The sequence below is a fragment of the Actinia tenebrosa genome, unplaced genomic scaffold, assembly GCF_029948245.1.
Source record: "Actinia tenebrosa isolate PJP-AT-01 unplaced genomic scaffold, QUT_ActTen_1.0 PGA_scaffold11__36_contigs__length_13525064, whole genome shotgun sequence".
Lineage (NCBI taxonomy): Eukaryota > Metazoa > Cnidaria > Anthozoa > Actiniaria > Actiniidae > Actinia > Actinia tenebrosa.
Window position 1 is genome coordinate 1,432,056 of NW_028292571.1, and position 17,812 is coordinate 1,449,867.

A 17,812-nucleotide genomic window follows, 5' to 3' on the forward strand; every position below is an offset into this window, starting at 1 on the left:
AATTTGTGGTCTGTTCTTAGGGATCAAGCACGAGTTCTTCTGGTGGAGAAAGTTCATGTGACGAATCAAGAATACGAAAACCACGTCTACGAACAGCAGAACCCAAACTCCGCACCACAGCTATCCCAAATAGACTCCGAGAAGATACACGAGAAGAGGCGGAGAACTCGGATTATAACTCAAGCACGGGGGAAGAATCATGTGATACAGTAATCTATGTTGGTCCTGATGGAGAACTGAGTGATAGAGATCTTACAGACCACGAGGGACCGCCATCTATTCATCATTATAAGACAAGTCCGTTGGCTAAAGGGAAGTCACCGTGGGAAGAATGTGAAACCACGAGGTCGCTGAAGAGAAAGCTGGAAGCTATTGAGAACCCTGACCAGGAAGACGACGAGGAAACAGAGGGCAGAGAAACACCAATTGCAACAAAAGAAAGGGAAGAAATAAATGAAGAGGAAATCTTGACCGAAGAGCGAGAACCGGAAGAAAAAGCAGCAGAAATTAATGAAATAAATGAAACTGTGCAGACGACAGACGAAACACAAGAGTTGAATTTTGTAGAGGAAATAGAGGAGGAAGAAGAGGAAGAAGAAGAGGAAGAAAGAGAAGAAGCGGAAGAAGAAAAAGAAGATGAGAATAAAGTTGATGTTGCAGAAAACACACCAGATTGCTCCCAACAAAACAAAGAAGACGCTTCTCAGGAATTAGACACTTTTGACGACGATTATTTCGAAGAACTAAGAGAGCTGGAGTTTTTGGACCAAACTCTGGACAAAAACCTCGTGCACTCGGACGAGGAATTTGAACTTCAAGAGAAAGATTTTTTGCCCAATTTTACTGAAAACCCAAGCTTTCTTTCAGAGGATCTTAGCTTTCTACCGTCGAGACACGTATTATCAGATATACAACTGAAGGAAACTGCTAAATATGCACTAAGCAAGGCTGAATGTCTGTTGGAAGTCGAGTCAGATAATATCGAGGCGTTAGAGGACTGGAACGAGGCTGCAGCTGATGTAGCTGCAATCATAAAGTACCATAAACAATTAACCAGTAAAAGTATTCAGGGTGATGGGTACCCTGTAGACCAATCGCTATCAAAATCCATCAAAAAAAGTCACACATCAAAGTCCAGTAGTTCAGATGCCTCATCTTCAGACGCTGAGAGCATTGTCCTTCCAGAGAAACCATGTTTTTCATTCATGACCTGTGACGCTGTGAACGTCGACGATAATGAACCAAAAACCACTGGGAAAAGACTTTCTGGTAGCTTTATTAAGATAAAAGGTGATGTTGGCTTAGGCTATCGGCCCGATGTTACCGCCAAGCTCGTTGAGGCGTGTCAACCTGAGGGATTCTTCTCTCAGGATGGAGGAGCTTGCTATGTAGTAGAGGAACATCACAGTCCAGATGAGCTCTATTATGACGACACTGAACTGATCTGGGGCGAGAAGGAGGACGACCTGAGGACTGTTACTGTACTGTATCTAGATGAACGTGGACAAGGCATTGAGAAAGAGGTCAAAAAAGCACTCTCTGAGGAAATGCTCTTCCCAGACTTGGATCAAAAGCTCTATGACGTGAATTTAGTCTGTGATGGACGGGAGTCTGAAATCTCGTTCAAAATGGAAGGTTCTACAGATAGTTTCGATTCTGACCCTGACCTTCCTCCAAGATCTCCCGCCATGGACACCCCAATGAAACTCTTTTATCACCTAGTCCCATCGCCTCAATCTTCCTCCAATGAAGAGCTAGACGAAAGTCAATCCTCGAAAGCCAAGCTAATGGCTGCTAAGTCACTCTCTCCTATACAAGAATGCCCTTCAAGAGAATCAAGTCTGAACAGGTCGTCGGACAGTCTAAATATTCAAAGTCTGCGGGATCAGAATTATAATGTTGTCAACACTTCAGAATTAGGCAACGGTCGTAAAGTAGAAACGAATGAGAGAGAAATCACTTCACCACCTGCTAAATACTTTAGAACAGTGGAACATGAACAAAATGGAAATCCAACGAAGCCGGGGAATAGTCCACCGCAGAAGTACGATGCTTGTTCGATGCTTCAAAGGTTTGTTGCGGACCAGATAATGGAAAGTCAAGCTGCAAGCCAACTCACTCGGCCCAAACCACAGCAACCAGTCGGTACAAACCGAGTTACGCCAACACGAGGTAACAGGCGTTGCCGTGTCATATCCCCTAACGATCCTTCAAGCCAGGACATCTTGATCCCACCGCTGACACCACACAGACGATCAGTGACGGATCGAGCGCGAGTTATTCGCTCCCCAAAACTAGGCGTACAGCGTGAGAGGGAATACGGAAGTGATGTAGTAAGTTATAGAAGAGACTATCAGGATGATTCTAGTGATAGCTCGCTGACGACCAGAACAGAGCCGTGGAATCCTGTCAGGCCAAGACCGTTGTTTCCTCCTCATCAAGTAAAGCAAAGTATTATTACAAACGTTACGTTTCTTGGGAGCGAAGAAGCTACCTTGTCGAACACTCACACCAAGGTGGTATCCGTAGAAGACCTGAAGGAAGCTGAAGATGAAATCCGTCACAGTCAAGAACTCGACAAAGAAAACTGTGACAGAGTGAACTATAGCCAAGAGGATAACGCAAGAAGAAGTCGAGAAGCAAAAAAGAACCAGGAATTTGGTTATCAAAGCGAACCTGAGGTCTGCAGAAATAAAAACTCCAATCGAAAACAAAAACACAAGCGAGATGAACGAGGTTACGTCAGCGAAGGAGAAGGAAAACTCTCGAAGACCAAATGCGACAGGTCGAACAGTTTCGTACGACTAACATACCAAGGATCTGAAGTGTCTGGAAGTGAGGCCGAAGTAAGACGACCTCGTCTGCACCAGAGCGAGCCACATGTTGGTCGCTATGGAAACCTTAAACGTCCGTCAATCAGCAGAGAAGCTATAGATCCCAAGACACCGTATGCACCACAGAAAGACTTCAAGGTTCGTCAAGGACAGCGTCGTTCATTACCCAAGATTATCTACAGGTTTTCAGGAGAATATGGTGCCGTTGTCACTACTGCTGGCGCTACCACAGGCTACCCACGACCCGTATTGTCATACTCAGTTGAAGGTATGCACAACACATCGTCAAGTAGACTTGGATCCACGAGTACTGTTAATAGTAATGGTCTGACGCTAGCCAAGAGTAACAGCAGGGTATGGGTGATGACTGATCCGCCAACATCTTGTGAGGAGATGACAGCTGATGAACAGTCGGTACCAGGAACGCCCGTATGTGCGTCACGTGGGAGGAGGCTGAACAAGCTACGGCTCTTCAGGTAATGGAAACTACTTGAAATCTAATTGAAAAATTTAAGTATGAAAAACGTCCGCGCATGTTCAAAGTCTTTAGTCGAAAACATTTGCGTAGTACTTTTAAAAGTTGCAAATTTGACTTTCAAACTTCCCCGACAAATGGACAAGCCAAAGCTTAGTCAGCCCTTGAATTTAACGACGTTTGCGGTCATTGTTTCTGCGCATCCCTTCTGCCGCGCCTTCAAGTTATTTTGATGATTTTTATATATTAAAAATACGATCAAATCCAAGATGGCGGCGAAATCTTGCGACACGATATCTCGAAAACGGTGTGACCCCGCCAGTTTTTATTTCATATTTCTAGCTCCAATGTAATCGAGTATCGGTATATCGGTTTCTGATAATTGAGATCGTAATTTCATTTGCCCGCAAACAATCTTCAAGCTAATTCTTCCATATTGTCTTCAGTCGTGACAGAGGTAGCAGCTACAGCAGCGGACATGCGAGTGACAGCAGTGTGAACGACAGCCCGGGACCACGAAAGAGCAGACTTAACAGCTTGCGACGATCCAAATCTGGTACATATTACAAGACTTGGGAGAAAACCCCGATTGGCATTCAATTGATTCCAAGGTTATTATTATCATTTTTTTTTTTAATCAGTATCGAATCGATCAGATGCAGCCAGCAGTAGTGGCTACGAAAGCATGCGCAATGACACGAGTCATGCATCCAGTGATAGCTGCAGTGAGAGGGGCTCCAGTAAAAAGAAGAAAAAGAGAGGTAACTTACTTAAACACAACATAAATTATCAAAAGTGCCAGTATAATGTTTTTACTAGTGGTAATAGATCTCTTTACCTTGGGCGTAATGTTTTCCCATTTCAGACCAAGTGTTATCCCCTTTAGAATGATGTTCTTTGTTTGAGTCGTATCCATATTCATGTGTCTTCTCATGAAAAACAAACGTTAAACGAAGAAATTATACTCTAGGGAATTAACGACACGTGGTCTGAAATGGGAATTCATAACCCCAACAGTAAAGATGTTTATTTGTAATTTGCCCCATTAAATAATATGATTTTCAATGAGTTATTACGTATTTCTTTGGCCTAATGACGTCACTCGTTCCCACCAGGTTTACACAAGCGCAGTAATTCAGCTCCCCCATCAAATCGTCGTCGGTCAAGATCCCCTCGTCGTTGGTTTAGCCGGAAGTCACTTGACGACCCTATCGAGATCAAGGTCTATCACGTGGATGATATGGATAAACTGCAAAAATTCATGAGATCCGAGGTAAGTATATTTATGATATGATAAGTAAGGTAGTAATTTCTAAGACAATCAGGATCAGGGATATATATATATATATATTTATATGGCTTGGCTTCGAAAACTTGTGTCGTTCGTGATTTCCATTAGCTCATATTCTCCACACATGAAAACAGTTGAAAACTGGTAAGATGAAATCGCAAACTCTAGTGAGCTTAGTTTCTAAGCTTCTCGAAGAATAATTGAGGCTTATGATATGAAACTATAGAGGAATGAACAATATTTTAATGAAGAATAAGGAAAAGAAAATTATCATTTGCTACAATTTTCTTTACTTGATATTTTTACGGAAACTGACACATTTGGTTTTCTCATTCAGGGCCTCGCAAATTTGACTAGTTTTTTTAGTAATTATGATAATCTCCAACTAACTTTCTGTCTGTTGCTAAGTGCCAAAGCATTTTTTTTGTTTTCATTGCGGTAAAAATGCGGTTCATAACTAGCATCGTCATTTAAAATGTCTTCAAGTCTGTTTTAAGTTTATAGTGTGTTGGTTTGTCCATAAAAAGTTCGGAAATCTCCAAAATTTGGATTTTGATAAAATACATCCAAGTTAAATTTCACGAAACTTGATATTGGATTAACTGTAGTTATGTTTTGTTTTTCAAGTAAAATTAACCAGGAATTCAAAGCGTAAAAATGAAGGCCATGAAATACTTTGTCGAATAATTTTTCAAGAACAAAACTAGCCCCTGGGGTGGACGGTGGTGGGTTGTGTACCTGTGACAAAATTCCTAAGTGGGAAAGTAGTAAGGTCGAAAGCAAAGACTGGTGAGAAGAAAACGATGTAATGCATTTCAATCTTATTTTTTAACTGTATGGTTTTCATTATCGGGGACATTTTCTTCATCTCGAATAAAGACAAATACTGAAGATGATTTTTTCCCGATTTTATTTTCGCCTTTCATGCCAATGTTATCTAAATTGGGCTCCCTGTGCCTAAATTTATATATTATGCTTTAATTTGATTGGTGGTTATGATTGACATTTCGCATTGGTTTATTTTGAAAGGCTAATGAAGAAACCTTCACGCGGCTTCGAGGATTGAAAGAACAGCAGAGTGTCTTGAAGGCAGAACTACGACGATCGAGACAACGGCTGGTTGACGATGAAAAGAGATGGAGTTATGGACGTGAGTTGCGTCACTTTTCTTCATACAGATGGCTAAAATTATGCGACAGGGATTACCTTGGGCGTAAAGCAGAGGAGTAGCTAGGATTTTCCGAAGGGGTGGAGGGGGAGGGGGGGGGGGGGGCAAATTCAAAAATCCGCCATTTTGTTTGCACCCCCGAAACGCTGAACAAAAAAAAAAAATAAATGAATAATAATAATAATAATAATAATAATAATAATAATAATAATAATAATAATAAAACAAAATCAAAAGAAAGCAAACAATTGAAATTACTGCCACCATTTTGTTGCCACGATGACGTTGGGGGAAGGGGAGGGGGGGGGGGGGGACCCTGGCCCCCTTGGCCCCCTGCCTATCCCCTTTAAAGCTATCACATTTCAGACCACATGTCATCCTCTAGAGTGCCGAATCCATCTCATTTTTAATTCACACCACATGTCTTTTTGTGTGTAGCCTAGAAATAGACCTTTTTACCTTGAGCGCAATGTTTTCTTATCACAGACCACGTGTCCTCGAGAACTCTACTTTACCTTGTGTCGCCATACGTCGACCATATTGTGATTCCACAGTATTTTGTATCACACATCACCCTTTCGAACCCTACTTTGCTTCGCATCTCTAGCATTGTAGCCTACTGTATAGCTCTACTCTACCCATACATGGCCTCTTATAGCTTTATAGCTTTATCAGCCTTGTTACACCATGCATCACCCATTATGACTGTTCATTATTTTGTCTAACCATTCCTCTGCTTCACCATATCCCTGCCTCATACTCTCTAACACAGTTTTATCGATGTTTTTCTCCTCTTACAGTCAGAGCTGAAGGGATGTTCCCCGTTGATGATCCTCGCCTCGCACAAGCCCTTGAAATGGAGAACGTCATGTTGGAGAAAAGAATCAATACCTGTAAATCAAAGCTAATGATGGTCACCTCGTTTGATGTCATTGTCACCGAAGTTTAAATCATGCATGTGTGGTGAAGACCAAGCTAAATGTGATGGGAAAATGAACGAAGAGGTAGCTGGGAAAATAATGGAAAAATTGAACATGTCCTATAAATCGTCAATGTTACTCACCTTCGATTATGGAATAAGAAGTGTAAAATATCAATGTATATAATGGTGAAATGATGAAGATGGTCAATAATGATGTTACTCACCTTTGAGTATGGAATAGGAAGTGTAAAATATCAATATATATAATGGTGAAATGATGAACATGGTCAATGATGGTACTCACTCACATATAATGATCAAATAATAAAGATGGTCAATATTACCGTACCGCAAGTATCGCAAGTACATGGAACATATGGCAGAGGGTGCATGAGAGTACGATATTAGAATAAATAGCGCCCAAAATCACAGTCTTTGAGATAATTACAAGCGCTGGATTCAGTCGAAGTGTGCAATATGAAAGAAATAGATTAGTGGTACTTTCTTCGGAATATTTCTTTCTCTACCGTCGCTCGTGCTCGTTAGCGGCAAAAACGACAAAGTGTGCTGTATTTTGATTACTCCATTAGTCACGTGCCGAGTTGTCGGTGATGTCGGACATCATCGAAAGAATGTACCTGGAATAAACTCATGTCAAAATACAGTAAAGTTGTCAAAGTCTCTGCTTGGAGTCTACCATAATCAACAGAAACACTTAAATCAGTTTTTTTTAATTCAATGTCTCACTATAAACGTTTTTCTGGATCGATAACAACGATGCTTAAAATGTGTCGCAATTCTAAACTTTTTATTAACGGTCCTATTTATTTTCGTACAGGAATTTCAGTGATAGTTATTTTATATTAGTAATGTCGATAATCTAATCTAAGATCTTTGAAACGCCACATAAATGGTCACTGACTTTCATCCAATTTAAGGCCACTATCAAAGTAACCGGGCCTTTGGTACCGACCGAGCGTAACTGGTACCCACAAAGACCTCGAATATATCAAAAAAGTTGCTTTGCTATAGTCTTTTTTTAAGATATACGCACAAACAAGGTGCATTGTGGTCTATCTTGGCTCCAAATAATAATAGTGATATAAATGCATAGATAATTTAAATTTAGTACCCGAGTTAGACCACGATACACCACGTTCGCCATCGTAGAAAAGGACTATGCACACCACAAAGATATATTTTAAGATATTTTTAAATGGAAAAGTCAAATTTATAATGTTAATAAATTCAATGGTTTTATAAAATATGTGGTTTTTTATTAATGTTTAACATCCGTAAGGGGATCTTCCGACAGGTTCACACAACACTCCACTCGCATGTTAACCATGTTACGGACCAGAGGGAAGATACCGGAGAACCCGGAGAAAAACCCTCGTGTCAAGGGAGAGAACGACACATTAAACAAACTCAATTTGTATATGAGGTTCAGGCGAGAATCGAGCTCGCGACTCTAAGCATGAAAAACACAGCGATAAGATACAGTGCTACTATGTTTGAGTTGATAATGGCATGGCACGGACCCGGCCGTCGCGCAAATGATCCTGACAATGATTATAGGAGAATAATCCAATGAGCGAGCGTGTGGGCATGTGTCTTCATTCATACTCGTAAGGGAACACGATCACGGTCACCCTCACGCCTCTCTCTACTTTTCATCCTCATACGAAATCCCTTCTATTTACTTTTCCATGTAAAATATTGATAGATTTGAATTGGGTGTCAAAAAGGAACAAAAGAAACGAAAAAAAGATAATTTACTATTGCCTTTTCAACCCTCAGCTGGTTTTGGACCGTAGAAAATCTGTTTCACGGACGTATATAAGTTCAATAAATCGCGAGGACCAGAACAATACAATTATTAAACTAACAATACACAGGCAGTAACGCTGGATGTTACATAAAGAAAGAGCAATGCATAACCCATGTAAAATATATCATGGCTCTGTCTATATTAAGGTGAAAATAGGGTAAAAAGATAAGTGTTTATAGTTGACATCAGGTGTGTCTTTGCAGTAGAATCGCCCAAATCTTTTCCTATAGGGAGCCTAAGAAGCACAAATTTATGTTGCAGAGGTAGATCACTTTTACAAGAGTGTGAAAACTAAGCCCTCGCAGTCGAGAAAGTGTCTGTTACACGCCTCGTTAATAGGGACCTTAAGCTGCAGGACGATAACGCGGGCGACAACGTCGGCGAAATTGAGGCGCTTCAACCTTCTATTGTGTTATTATTTCGTGTTTACCTAGTATTTTATATAATACATAAAGTTAAAGACATTAACCTAGTTAAAAGCACAAGGTAATTGCGACAGATAAACTGATTGAAGCAATTAGAAATTTTGAAAATTTACATTTTTTAGGTCAGGCACTGAAAAAGTAATAGTAAAATACAAAAAGAGGAGGGGGGAGAAAGAAGAATAAAAAATAGAATAAAACATAGAAGATGTTTTAAAGTCGTACAAGTCTTGTTTTGAATAAGATTTTTTGCGAACATAGAAGATGTTTTAAAGTCGTACAAGTCTTGTTTTGAAAAAGATGCTTTACGAACATAGAAGGTGTTTTAAAGTTGTACAAGTCTTAAGTTTTAAATAAGATTTTTTGCGAACATCAAAGATGTATTGAAGATGTTCACGCTTCCTCTTGAATAAGATTTTCTATGAATGTCAGAGGTACTGAAGATGCGCGCGCGCCTCGTTTTGAAGAGTGCATTGTTACGTCACGATTCGATTCATATTCTAAACATTTATCTTCGACAACAAAACAGTTGTAAGCCGAGGATTTTTGGCTGTAGATAAATCTTTCTTATCTGATATTTGGGCGATTCTTGCTTATTCTTACCCCAGTCTGCATTATCAACATCGAAAGGTTGGCGCACATGGAACTCGCCGTCTCGACGGCTTTGTTAACGTTTACATAAAGTAAGTTATACTGAATGTCTTTTGCTAACTTTTTACCTGCAAAAGCTAGTGTTTTGGAATTGAAAAACAAAAAATGTGTTGCGCGTTTGATTTTGAGAAGAGCCTATGGTCTATTGTGCCATTTCAACACCTCGCGAAATCATCAACAGTGACACGGTCAAATGTTTTGCTCTTACTAATTTTAGTACTTATAGGCCTAAGAGTAACAAAGCATTGAAGATCTTCAAACATGGCGGCGTACTGGCCAAGAAACACCGGAAAAAGAACCGCTAAAAGAAACAGAGAAAAAGAAGAAATAAGAGAATCCATATCAAAGCAGTTTCCAGAGGCGTTCGTAAGAGCTGTAAGAGAGACGCCCTTCCCATTATCCGGCGAGTTCCAGTGTGAGTAAAGCTTACCCTTTATCTTCTACTCTATATAATCCTAACTGCCTACCCTACGTATCCTAGCTCTCCTCTCCTCTCCTCTCCTCTCCTCTCCTCTCCTCTCCTCTCCTCTCCTCTCCTTTTTCATCTCATCCCATCCAATAATTGTCCAACATATCCTATTTTGCTTTGTTTTATTTTTTTTCTCTTTCTTTTATTTGATTACAAATATATATTTCTATAGTTCTTATAGTTTTTATTCAGGAAAAATACCAATCAGATTTGATATAGTTAACATTTGATGGAAAGTTTTTTTCCCTTTCTTTTCTTAGTTCTTAGGTATTTCATCAATTTTCAAATGCTAAATATATATAAGTTTTAGATAGTAATAGGTAGTAATATAGTATAGAAATATCATTATTATAATATATCATTCATATTTTACATAAGTTAACTCTTAATTAGGACATCATTAGTTATATTATTCTAAATTTTATATAATTAAGGTTATTTATATATATATATATATATATATGTATTTATATATTTTATCTAACTTATTTTATCTATTTGTTATTATCATAGTCTCTTTTTGAGGGTCACTGGGTTATCAGTATTTATCGTATTTTTCAGTTCTGTTGAGGAGGAGGGGGTAGATGCTAACATTGGGTAGGAGAGGGGGTTTGAAATAGCTTTATTGGCATGACCTACAATTTACAGGTATTGCTAAAGCATTGAACATTAACAGGGTTTTTTTTTTTTTTTTTTTTTGTTATATTTTACAAACACATTGTAATAAGAAAAATATCTATATATTTATATCTATATATATCTATATGTAAAGTAACATATTTAAAAATATAGGTATAAGTATTACAAATATACTAAATTATAAAATCTTAATTGAATGGTAATAATAATCAAAGATATATTTATCAAAAGTAATCATTAATAGATTACATCAATTATTATGATTCATTCCTAAGAATGAAGCATTTGTATATAAACTTAGAAAAATAAAAAATAACCTTGTCATTGGTTATTGATTTCAGGTTCTATCATATCAAAAAATCGTCGGCGAATTTGATTATAAAGAGGACAGTTACACAACATATGTATTTCTGTTTCAACTTCATTGCTCGTACAGAATAAACAGATACGTTGATCGTTTGATATATTTTGGTTGTTGTATCTGCCTGTTTCGATAGCTAATTTATGATTACTAATTCTAAATTTGGTGAACTGCCTTCTTTGCTCAAAATTTTGAATTTTATCCAGATAAATTTAATATTCATAAAATTCCTTAAACGTTTTATAAAAGCATAATTTTCTTGAATTGTTTACGAGTTTTTTCAATGATTGAAGTAAAGTTCCTGCATTTTTACATAATACTTCTCCAAATTAGAATTAGAGATGACATCTGTAAGTTCATTTTCTATGTTATAAAAAGATAACATTTGTAAAAGGTTTGTATAATAGCAAGATTTATTCTCTGCATGTAAAGACTGGGAAATAAGTAAAGCTTGTTTTGATAGAGAATTATCAGGTAAACATAAAAGATGATTAAAGTATTTTAAAGAAAGTTTATCAATAAATGTTATCAAAGGAAAACGTCCAAGTTCAGCACGTGAAGCAATATTCGAAGCCTTATTACTTACGCCAAGATAATATTTACAAAAACGTAGTGGAACTTTTTCAATCGGATTTTTGGTAGATGCTAACATTGGGTAGGAGGGGGGTAGATGCTAACATTGGGTAGAGGGGTAGATGCGAACATTTTCCTTTCCATTCTTCCAATTTAAATAATTTGATTCCATTGTTTATTCATAATACTTACATTATGTTCAACAGTTGGGACGCCTGAACATGGATATGCGAGCACTGGTGTTGGATTAGGTGAACTAGCTAAATTACAGTTGCTGGCCATGAACGTCTCGGACGTAGAAAAGCTGGAATTCTTCGCTATGGCTGGAAAGGAAGCGCTCCAAGAAATACAAGAAGCGCAGGCTGAAAGAGCAAAGCAGAAAACCATGGAAGAACTTAAAAACATCATGAATCGAATCAACTTTACTCTCGAGGACTTGAAGACTAGCGAGAAGGTACTAAGCGTTACCCCTGAGGTAGATTTAGCAAGGAAAGAAAGAATCGAAGAAGAGAAGAGAAAAAGAAAACTAAGAAAGAAAAGGAGACACTCTTTAATGAAAAAGAGATTAGCAAGAAAAGCAGAAAGAAAAGCAAGAGAAAAAGAAGAAATGGATGAGAGTTCGGACGAAGATTTGACGAAAGAAAAGGGAAGGCTTTCGAAAACGAAACAAAGGGGAGGTAAGATCACTCCTGCTGGAACAAAGCGAGGGAAAGAAATAGAAACAAGAGAAGAAGTGAAAGTAATGGAAGATGAAATTGCTAAAGGTGGCCAAGAAGGAAGAACAACGAAGATGGCAATGATTTCTGAAGAACGAGGAATTGAGCATGAATTTACAGCAGGCGAGCAACCTGGACAAAGAGATACAGTTGCTGCTGGAAGAAGAGGATTGGAAAGCGAAATCGCAGAAATGCAAGACACTGTTGATGAAGACGCTGAAGAATTGAAAAGACAGATCGCTGAAGGTGTGAAGAAAATACAAAGAATGGCAGGAGCTGAAGCAAGAGAAATAGAGAAACAAATCGCTAAGATTGATCAAGATTTGGAACAATTATCTGATATTAGCAGCATGTCTTCGGAAGATGAAATCTCTTTGAGTTCTGAGGATCTAGAAGCTTTCGACAGTTGGAGTTCTCTCAGTGATTATTCTTTTGATAGTTCAGAAGAATATTCAGATCAGGGGGATGTTGACTACGACCAGCTCAAGAAAGATTTGACAGCACCGTTAACTCCACCCTCGCTGGCTGAGAAAGTAATGTGGAATCAATGATTGTGCAGAACTGTACAGATAATGCACGCGCGCTTTCCATTCACGCGGAAAAACCGAAATTTTCGGTTGGAAAATAAATGGTATTTGTCATTCCGATCGGAAAGCTCTCCCCTCTTCCCGAACAGGAAGCATTCCCTTCGAATTTAATAAACTCCCTCGATATCTTGTTAAATTATGGAAATTGAATTGTTAATTGTTAATTTGAGTTCCCTTGAACTATAAATGTCCCCTTCATTAAGGCTTCTGTACGGGAAGTAGAGAAAAGAGTGTGCTATACGGGTGGGGTCCTATTCTCTTTTATAGTGCCCGTAAGGTATAATGCTGGAAAGAGTGTATTATAAGAGGGGAGCTGTTTTACCCCTTTAGTAGGAACTGTAAAGGAAGTAGAGAGAAAAGTGTGCTATACGGGTAGGGTCCAAGCCTTTTTTATAGGGCCCGTAAGATATAGTGCAGGAGAGTGTACTCTAAGGTTAAAGTTGTTTTCACCTTTATTAGGGCCTCTGTAGAGGAAGCATAGACGAAAAGTGTGATATGGCCCATGTACAGGAAGTACAAAACAAATGAATAAAATTGTATGTGTGAGTGGGGATTTCATTTAATAGACTCCTTGCTTGTGACGTCATGATCAAAGTATCTCAATTTGGATGACAAAACAGAAGAATTTCAATCCGATGACAATTAGAAACCTATTGTTATGTCCTCCAAATTGAGCTGAATTCCAACGTGCTGCAAGGGGTCTATACGGAAAGTCTAACAGGTTTTGCAACCCCCTTGTTTAGGCTACCGATAAATCGATTTAGAATTTAGATTTGTGGTAAGGGCTGCTGAACTAGTTAACTGAAATTTTCAACAGGCCGAGCAGCGCCGAGAGACAACGGACACCATCACAAGCTTCATAGAACGCTGCCTAGAACGAGAAGAACAGCTCGAACAGCTCCAGTCCTGGATGGAAGCAATAACAGCCGAGGAACTCCCTGAATCCTTCCAAGATCAAGAATCATCTATATGTGCTTATAGCCCTGACCTACTCGAGGAAGCTAAAGCCTTGCAAGTCCAAAGCGTTCTTGAGGAGTTTAAGAACTCCATGAAGAAGCTAAAAGATATTGCTGACTCGCTGGGAATCGGCGAAAAGGAGGAGGAAGAGGCAGTTGTCGAGGAGACTCCCGAGAAGAAACAATACACGCAACGACTTCCGATACCTACTAAAACCAAGGTCCAAAAAGTCTTCAATGGTGAGTTGGTGTTAGACTCAATTTCTGGCTGATTGAATGTCGTCATACACATGGAAGGCTCAATGTTACTTCCCATCAATGACGTAAATAGAATAAAAAGCCTACATTTAAATAATTTCTTATTTTTGACGAAAAAAATAGAAAATATGACAAAAGTCGAAATCTGAAAGATGAAAAGCCCATGAAGCTGACGGCGTTCATGGTAATTTGGCGGGAACAATTCGCGCCTGCCCAATACGCGCGTGCGTTCTCTCCTTCAATTCTGTCTCGATCTTGGATTCTTGATACGCCATTGTTTGCCATATTGCTGAGAGACATTTAAAAAAACCCTACTGCTTATTTTCCATTCTTAGAGGAAGAACTAGCAATACCAGACAATTTCAGCAAGGCTGCCACAAACCTGTCCAAAACTCTAGATGAAGCCATGAAGTCTTGTCCTTCACGACGAGTTCGCCTGGGTATTGCAGAGGGATTAAAACAGTTTCAATTCATAGTCAAAGTAAGTTAATTCAACTACTAAATGGATAAGCGTCTACTCTATCTAACCGTGACCACTCGAGTTTATTTTATTCTATTTTTTATTAAACAATATCAGATAAAGTATGTATGTATTTGTGTAAGTATACTTTAATTTTTTCTTCCCTTTCATCACCTTGAATAGTGTATTATGTTATGTATTGACATAAGGTTTTGTACGTAGTTTTTTTCGACGGTTTTGGTACTTCAATCGACTCCGACCCAGAGGCATTACACCCTCATCTCCAATTTTCAGTAATCTTCAAAATATTCAACTTCTAGATCTTGTTCACCTTCATTCAACAACATTTATAGATGATTTTTATTGCAATTCACTACGATACCTTCAGTTTTTAAAATTTTCTTTAAAGCCATCTCTGAGGTGCATTTTTAAAATACCAGACTCTCTTCTAAATCATCCCTTTATCTCCCTCATGCCAGAACTAGCTATGGCATGTTCAATATAAGATACAATGGTGTAAAAATTTGGAATGACATCGATAATAATACATCATTTTTTATTTTATTTTATTTTATTTTTTGTCTGCCTTCCTGACCACCCTGAATTCGAACTTATGCATGCTAACCAAGAGAATGTTACATCATATTCTCTTGATGCTAAACTCATCCTGAGTTGGTTTAGCTTCTAGCTATTCTAGGCCTCACTGTACCTTATACGTCAATGTGTAATCTTCTCTGTCATTTTGTACTTTTCAATATCATTATAAAATAACTGTTATGAATGTCGCGTTCTGATTGGTTTGGAGCGCGTGCTTTATGAGAGCACATTGCACGCGCGCGCACTTTCAGTTGCGTCATTCCTATCTATTATTGTAATTTGTATTTTATAAAAGAAATAAAAAACTTGCTTGCTGTGCTGTGTGCAGTCATAAAGCACTTGGGGATTGGCAGAACACTCGAGAAGTGTCCAGAAGCACTCCGCCACGCGTCGTGCTTCTCCTAACACTTCTCTCGTGTTCTGCCAATCCCCGCGTGCTTTATGACAGCACGCGCGCGCGTTTTCTATTCCTTCGATATTTATCATTCTTGACCATCAAAAACACATACCAGCAGCCCAAATTAAATAAGACAATGATGCTACGTTTAACTTTCGTAAATCAGTAATTTTACACGGCAGTGTATGATATTATTAATACTTTAGGTGAAAGGAAATAGTATTTACAAATGAAACAATTACAATTCAAAGGTTCTCGAAGCTCGAGACCAAAAACTTCACTCGTTGGACACAGAAATCTTGAATATGGGACAACAACAGGTGAAAGCCAATAAACAAGTGGAGGATTTGAGAAAGACAAAAAAGAAAATTCAAGTCAAATGTGAAAAGCTGGAGAACATAGTGGATGATCAGAAGACTAAGCTGGTAAGCTAGCTTAGTTAACTGCTGTGTGTTACTACTGATTCTTAAATAAACTTCCAGAAAGAAAGAAAGAAAGGAAGGAAGGAAGGAAGGAAGGAAGGGAGGGAGGGAGGGAAGGAGGAGGGAAGGAAGGAAGTAAGGGAGGAAGGGAGGAAGGAAGGAAGGAAGGAAGGAAGGAAGGAAGGAAGGAAGGAAGGAAGGAATGAAGATGCAGTGCCAGGGTTTTTTTAATGTTGGCTTGTTCACAACGGATTTAGTTTGTTCGCCGCACTTTAGTATTTCCTACCTATATCGCCGTGCCCCCTTCCTATTCTACTAGACCCATTTTCTCAATGCTAAATTAATTGAATGCATTCCTTTAAGACAATGACAGAGAAGAAGATTGAAGAGCTTAGCAAAGTAGTCGAAGAATATAAACGTAGAGACAGTCTTGGACTCTTTGATGATTCAGAAGAAGAATCAGACCTTAGCAGCAGTACGTCTTCACCCTCGTTCGGTGACCTGTCGACAAAACGAAAAGCACGGAAAAAGAAAAGAACAAAGGCTGAAAAAGCAGCACAAAAACGAAAACAAAAAGAAATGAAGGCTGGTAAAAAAAAGTCTGAAAAATACGAGAAACGAGGGGCTCAGAAGTCTGATGAAGAAGAAAAAGTAGACTCTCAAGCGGATGTACGAAAAGAAGAAACAAAGTCACAACAGATTGTGATAAGACCAGTCGATATTGAAAACTCAGAGATCTACCAAAACCTGAACGCAAAGTTTGAACAAGTCTGTAATGAGCTTCATGTTGAGCGGGAAAAACTGGCTCAAACAGAGAAAGAGTTTGAAAAACTAAAGAAAGAAAAGATCAAATACATTCAAGAAAAGGTCGACCGAAAGATTGAGATGGAGCAACTGATTCGAAAGCAAGAAGTCGAAACAGAAGAACTACGAGATAAAATTGCAAACTTTGAAATGGAGACGAAGAAGCTGAAGAGTAAAGTTGAGAGCAATGAAGAAATGATTCAGTACCAGGAGGAGCGTATCACTCAATATACTGAAGAAATCCAACATTTAGAAGATCGGGTGATGGGCTCCTTACCAGAAACCCCGGCCATAAGTTCCACTAGCTTCGCGCAGACAGGAGCTAGTCGTCGTGGAAGAAGAACACTCGAGCCCCCGACCGCCCGCCAAATGGTGACTAAAATAAAACAACAATATGAATCAGAGATACAGGGTCTGAAGGACTTCTTGGCCAAGGAAAATCATCGGTATCAAGCAGACTCAAGACGCAAAGAACAAGAACACAAGAGAGATATACAGAATATTCATAAAGAGTCGTTGCAGGTGTTGAGATGCATCAATCGATTCAAGGAAGGAGCAGCCAATCTGTTAGACCGCGAAAGTAAGTCTAAACTTCTAAAGAGGTTTCATATGACATGTATGACGTGACCGTGTCACACTTTCCTTGATCATCCTTGATGTTCCGTGACCGTGTCGTGAACATATGGTCTTGATAATCAGAACCCCCCTCCCCCACTAGGGGTACTAAGGGTACTAGGGGTGGTTCGTTGATAGGGATGTGTCATTGGGGTCCCAACCCTGATCCTATCTAAGACGAGAATATCTTGTAAAAACATGAATTTTAACTCTGTTAAAGATCTAACAGGACGATATGGTGAAAGTTACTCTCTAAAATTGTTTGACGGCGGGAAAAATCAGTTTCGACATAAAGTCAAAATTAAATGACTTATCTAAGACTTGAAAACTCTAGGTACCGCTTACATATCCAAGAATCATGGTC

The 17,812-nt window shown here is 38.8% G+C and overlaps 1 protein-coding gene across 4 annotated transcripts in view; it reads left to right on the forward strand.

Moving 5' to 3' along the window:
• LOC116306087 (uncharacterized) overlaps positions 1-7,955 on the forward strand; it is a 28,408-nt gene extending 20,453 nt beyond the window's left edge. For all 4 annotated transcript variants that reach the window (XM_089027398.1, XM_089027397.1, XM_089027395.1 and 1 more), the window contains 6 exons: positions 21-3,310; positions 3,756-3,865; positions 3,951-4,070; positions 4,425-4,582; positions 5,630-5,750; positions 6,569-7,955. In XM_089027398.1, the coding sequence (XP_088883524.1) occupies positions 21-3,310; positions 3,756-3,865; positions 3,951-4,070; positions 4,425-4,582; positions 5,630-5,750; positions 6,569-6,717 (3,948 nt within the window). In that variant the 3' untranslated portion in view covers positions 6,718-7,955. The remainder of the gene's footprint in view (positions 1-20; positions 3,311-3,755; positions 3,866-3,950; positions 4,071-4,424; positions 4,583-5,629; positions 5,751-6,568) is intronic.
• The last annotated feature ends 9,857 nt before the right edge of the window (positions 7,956-17,812 follow it).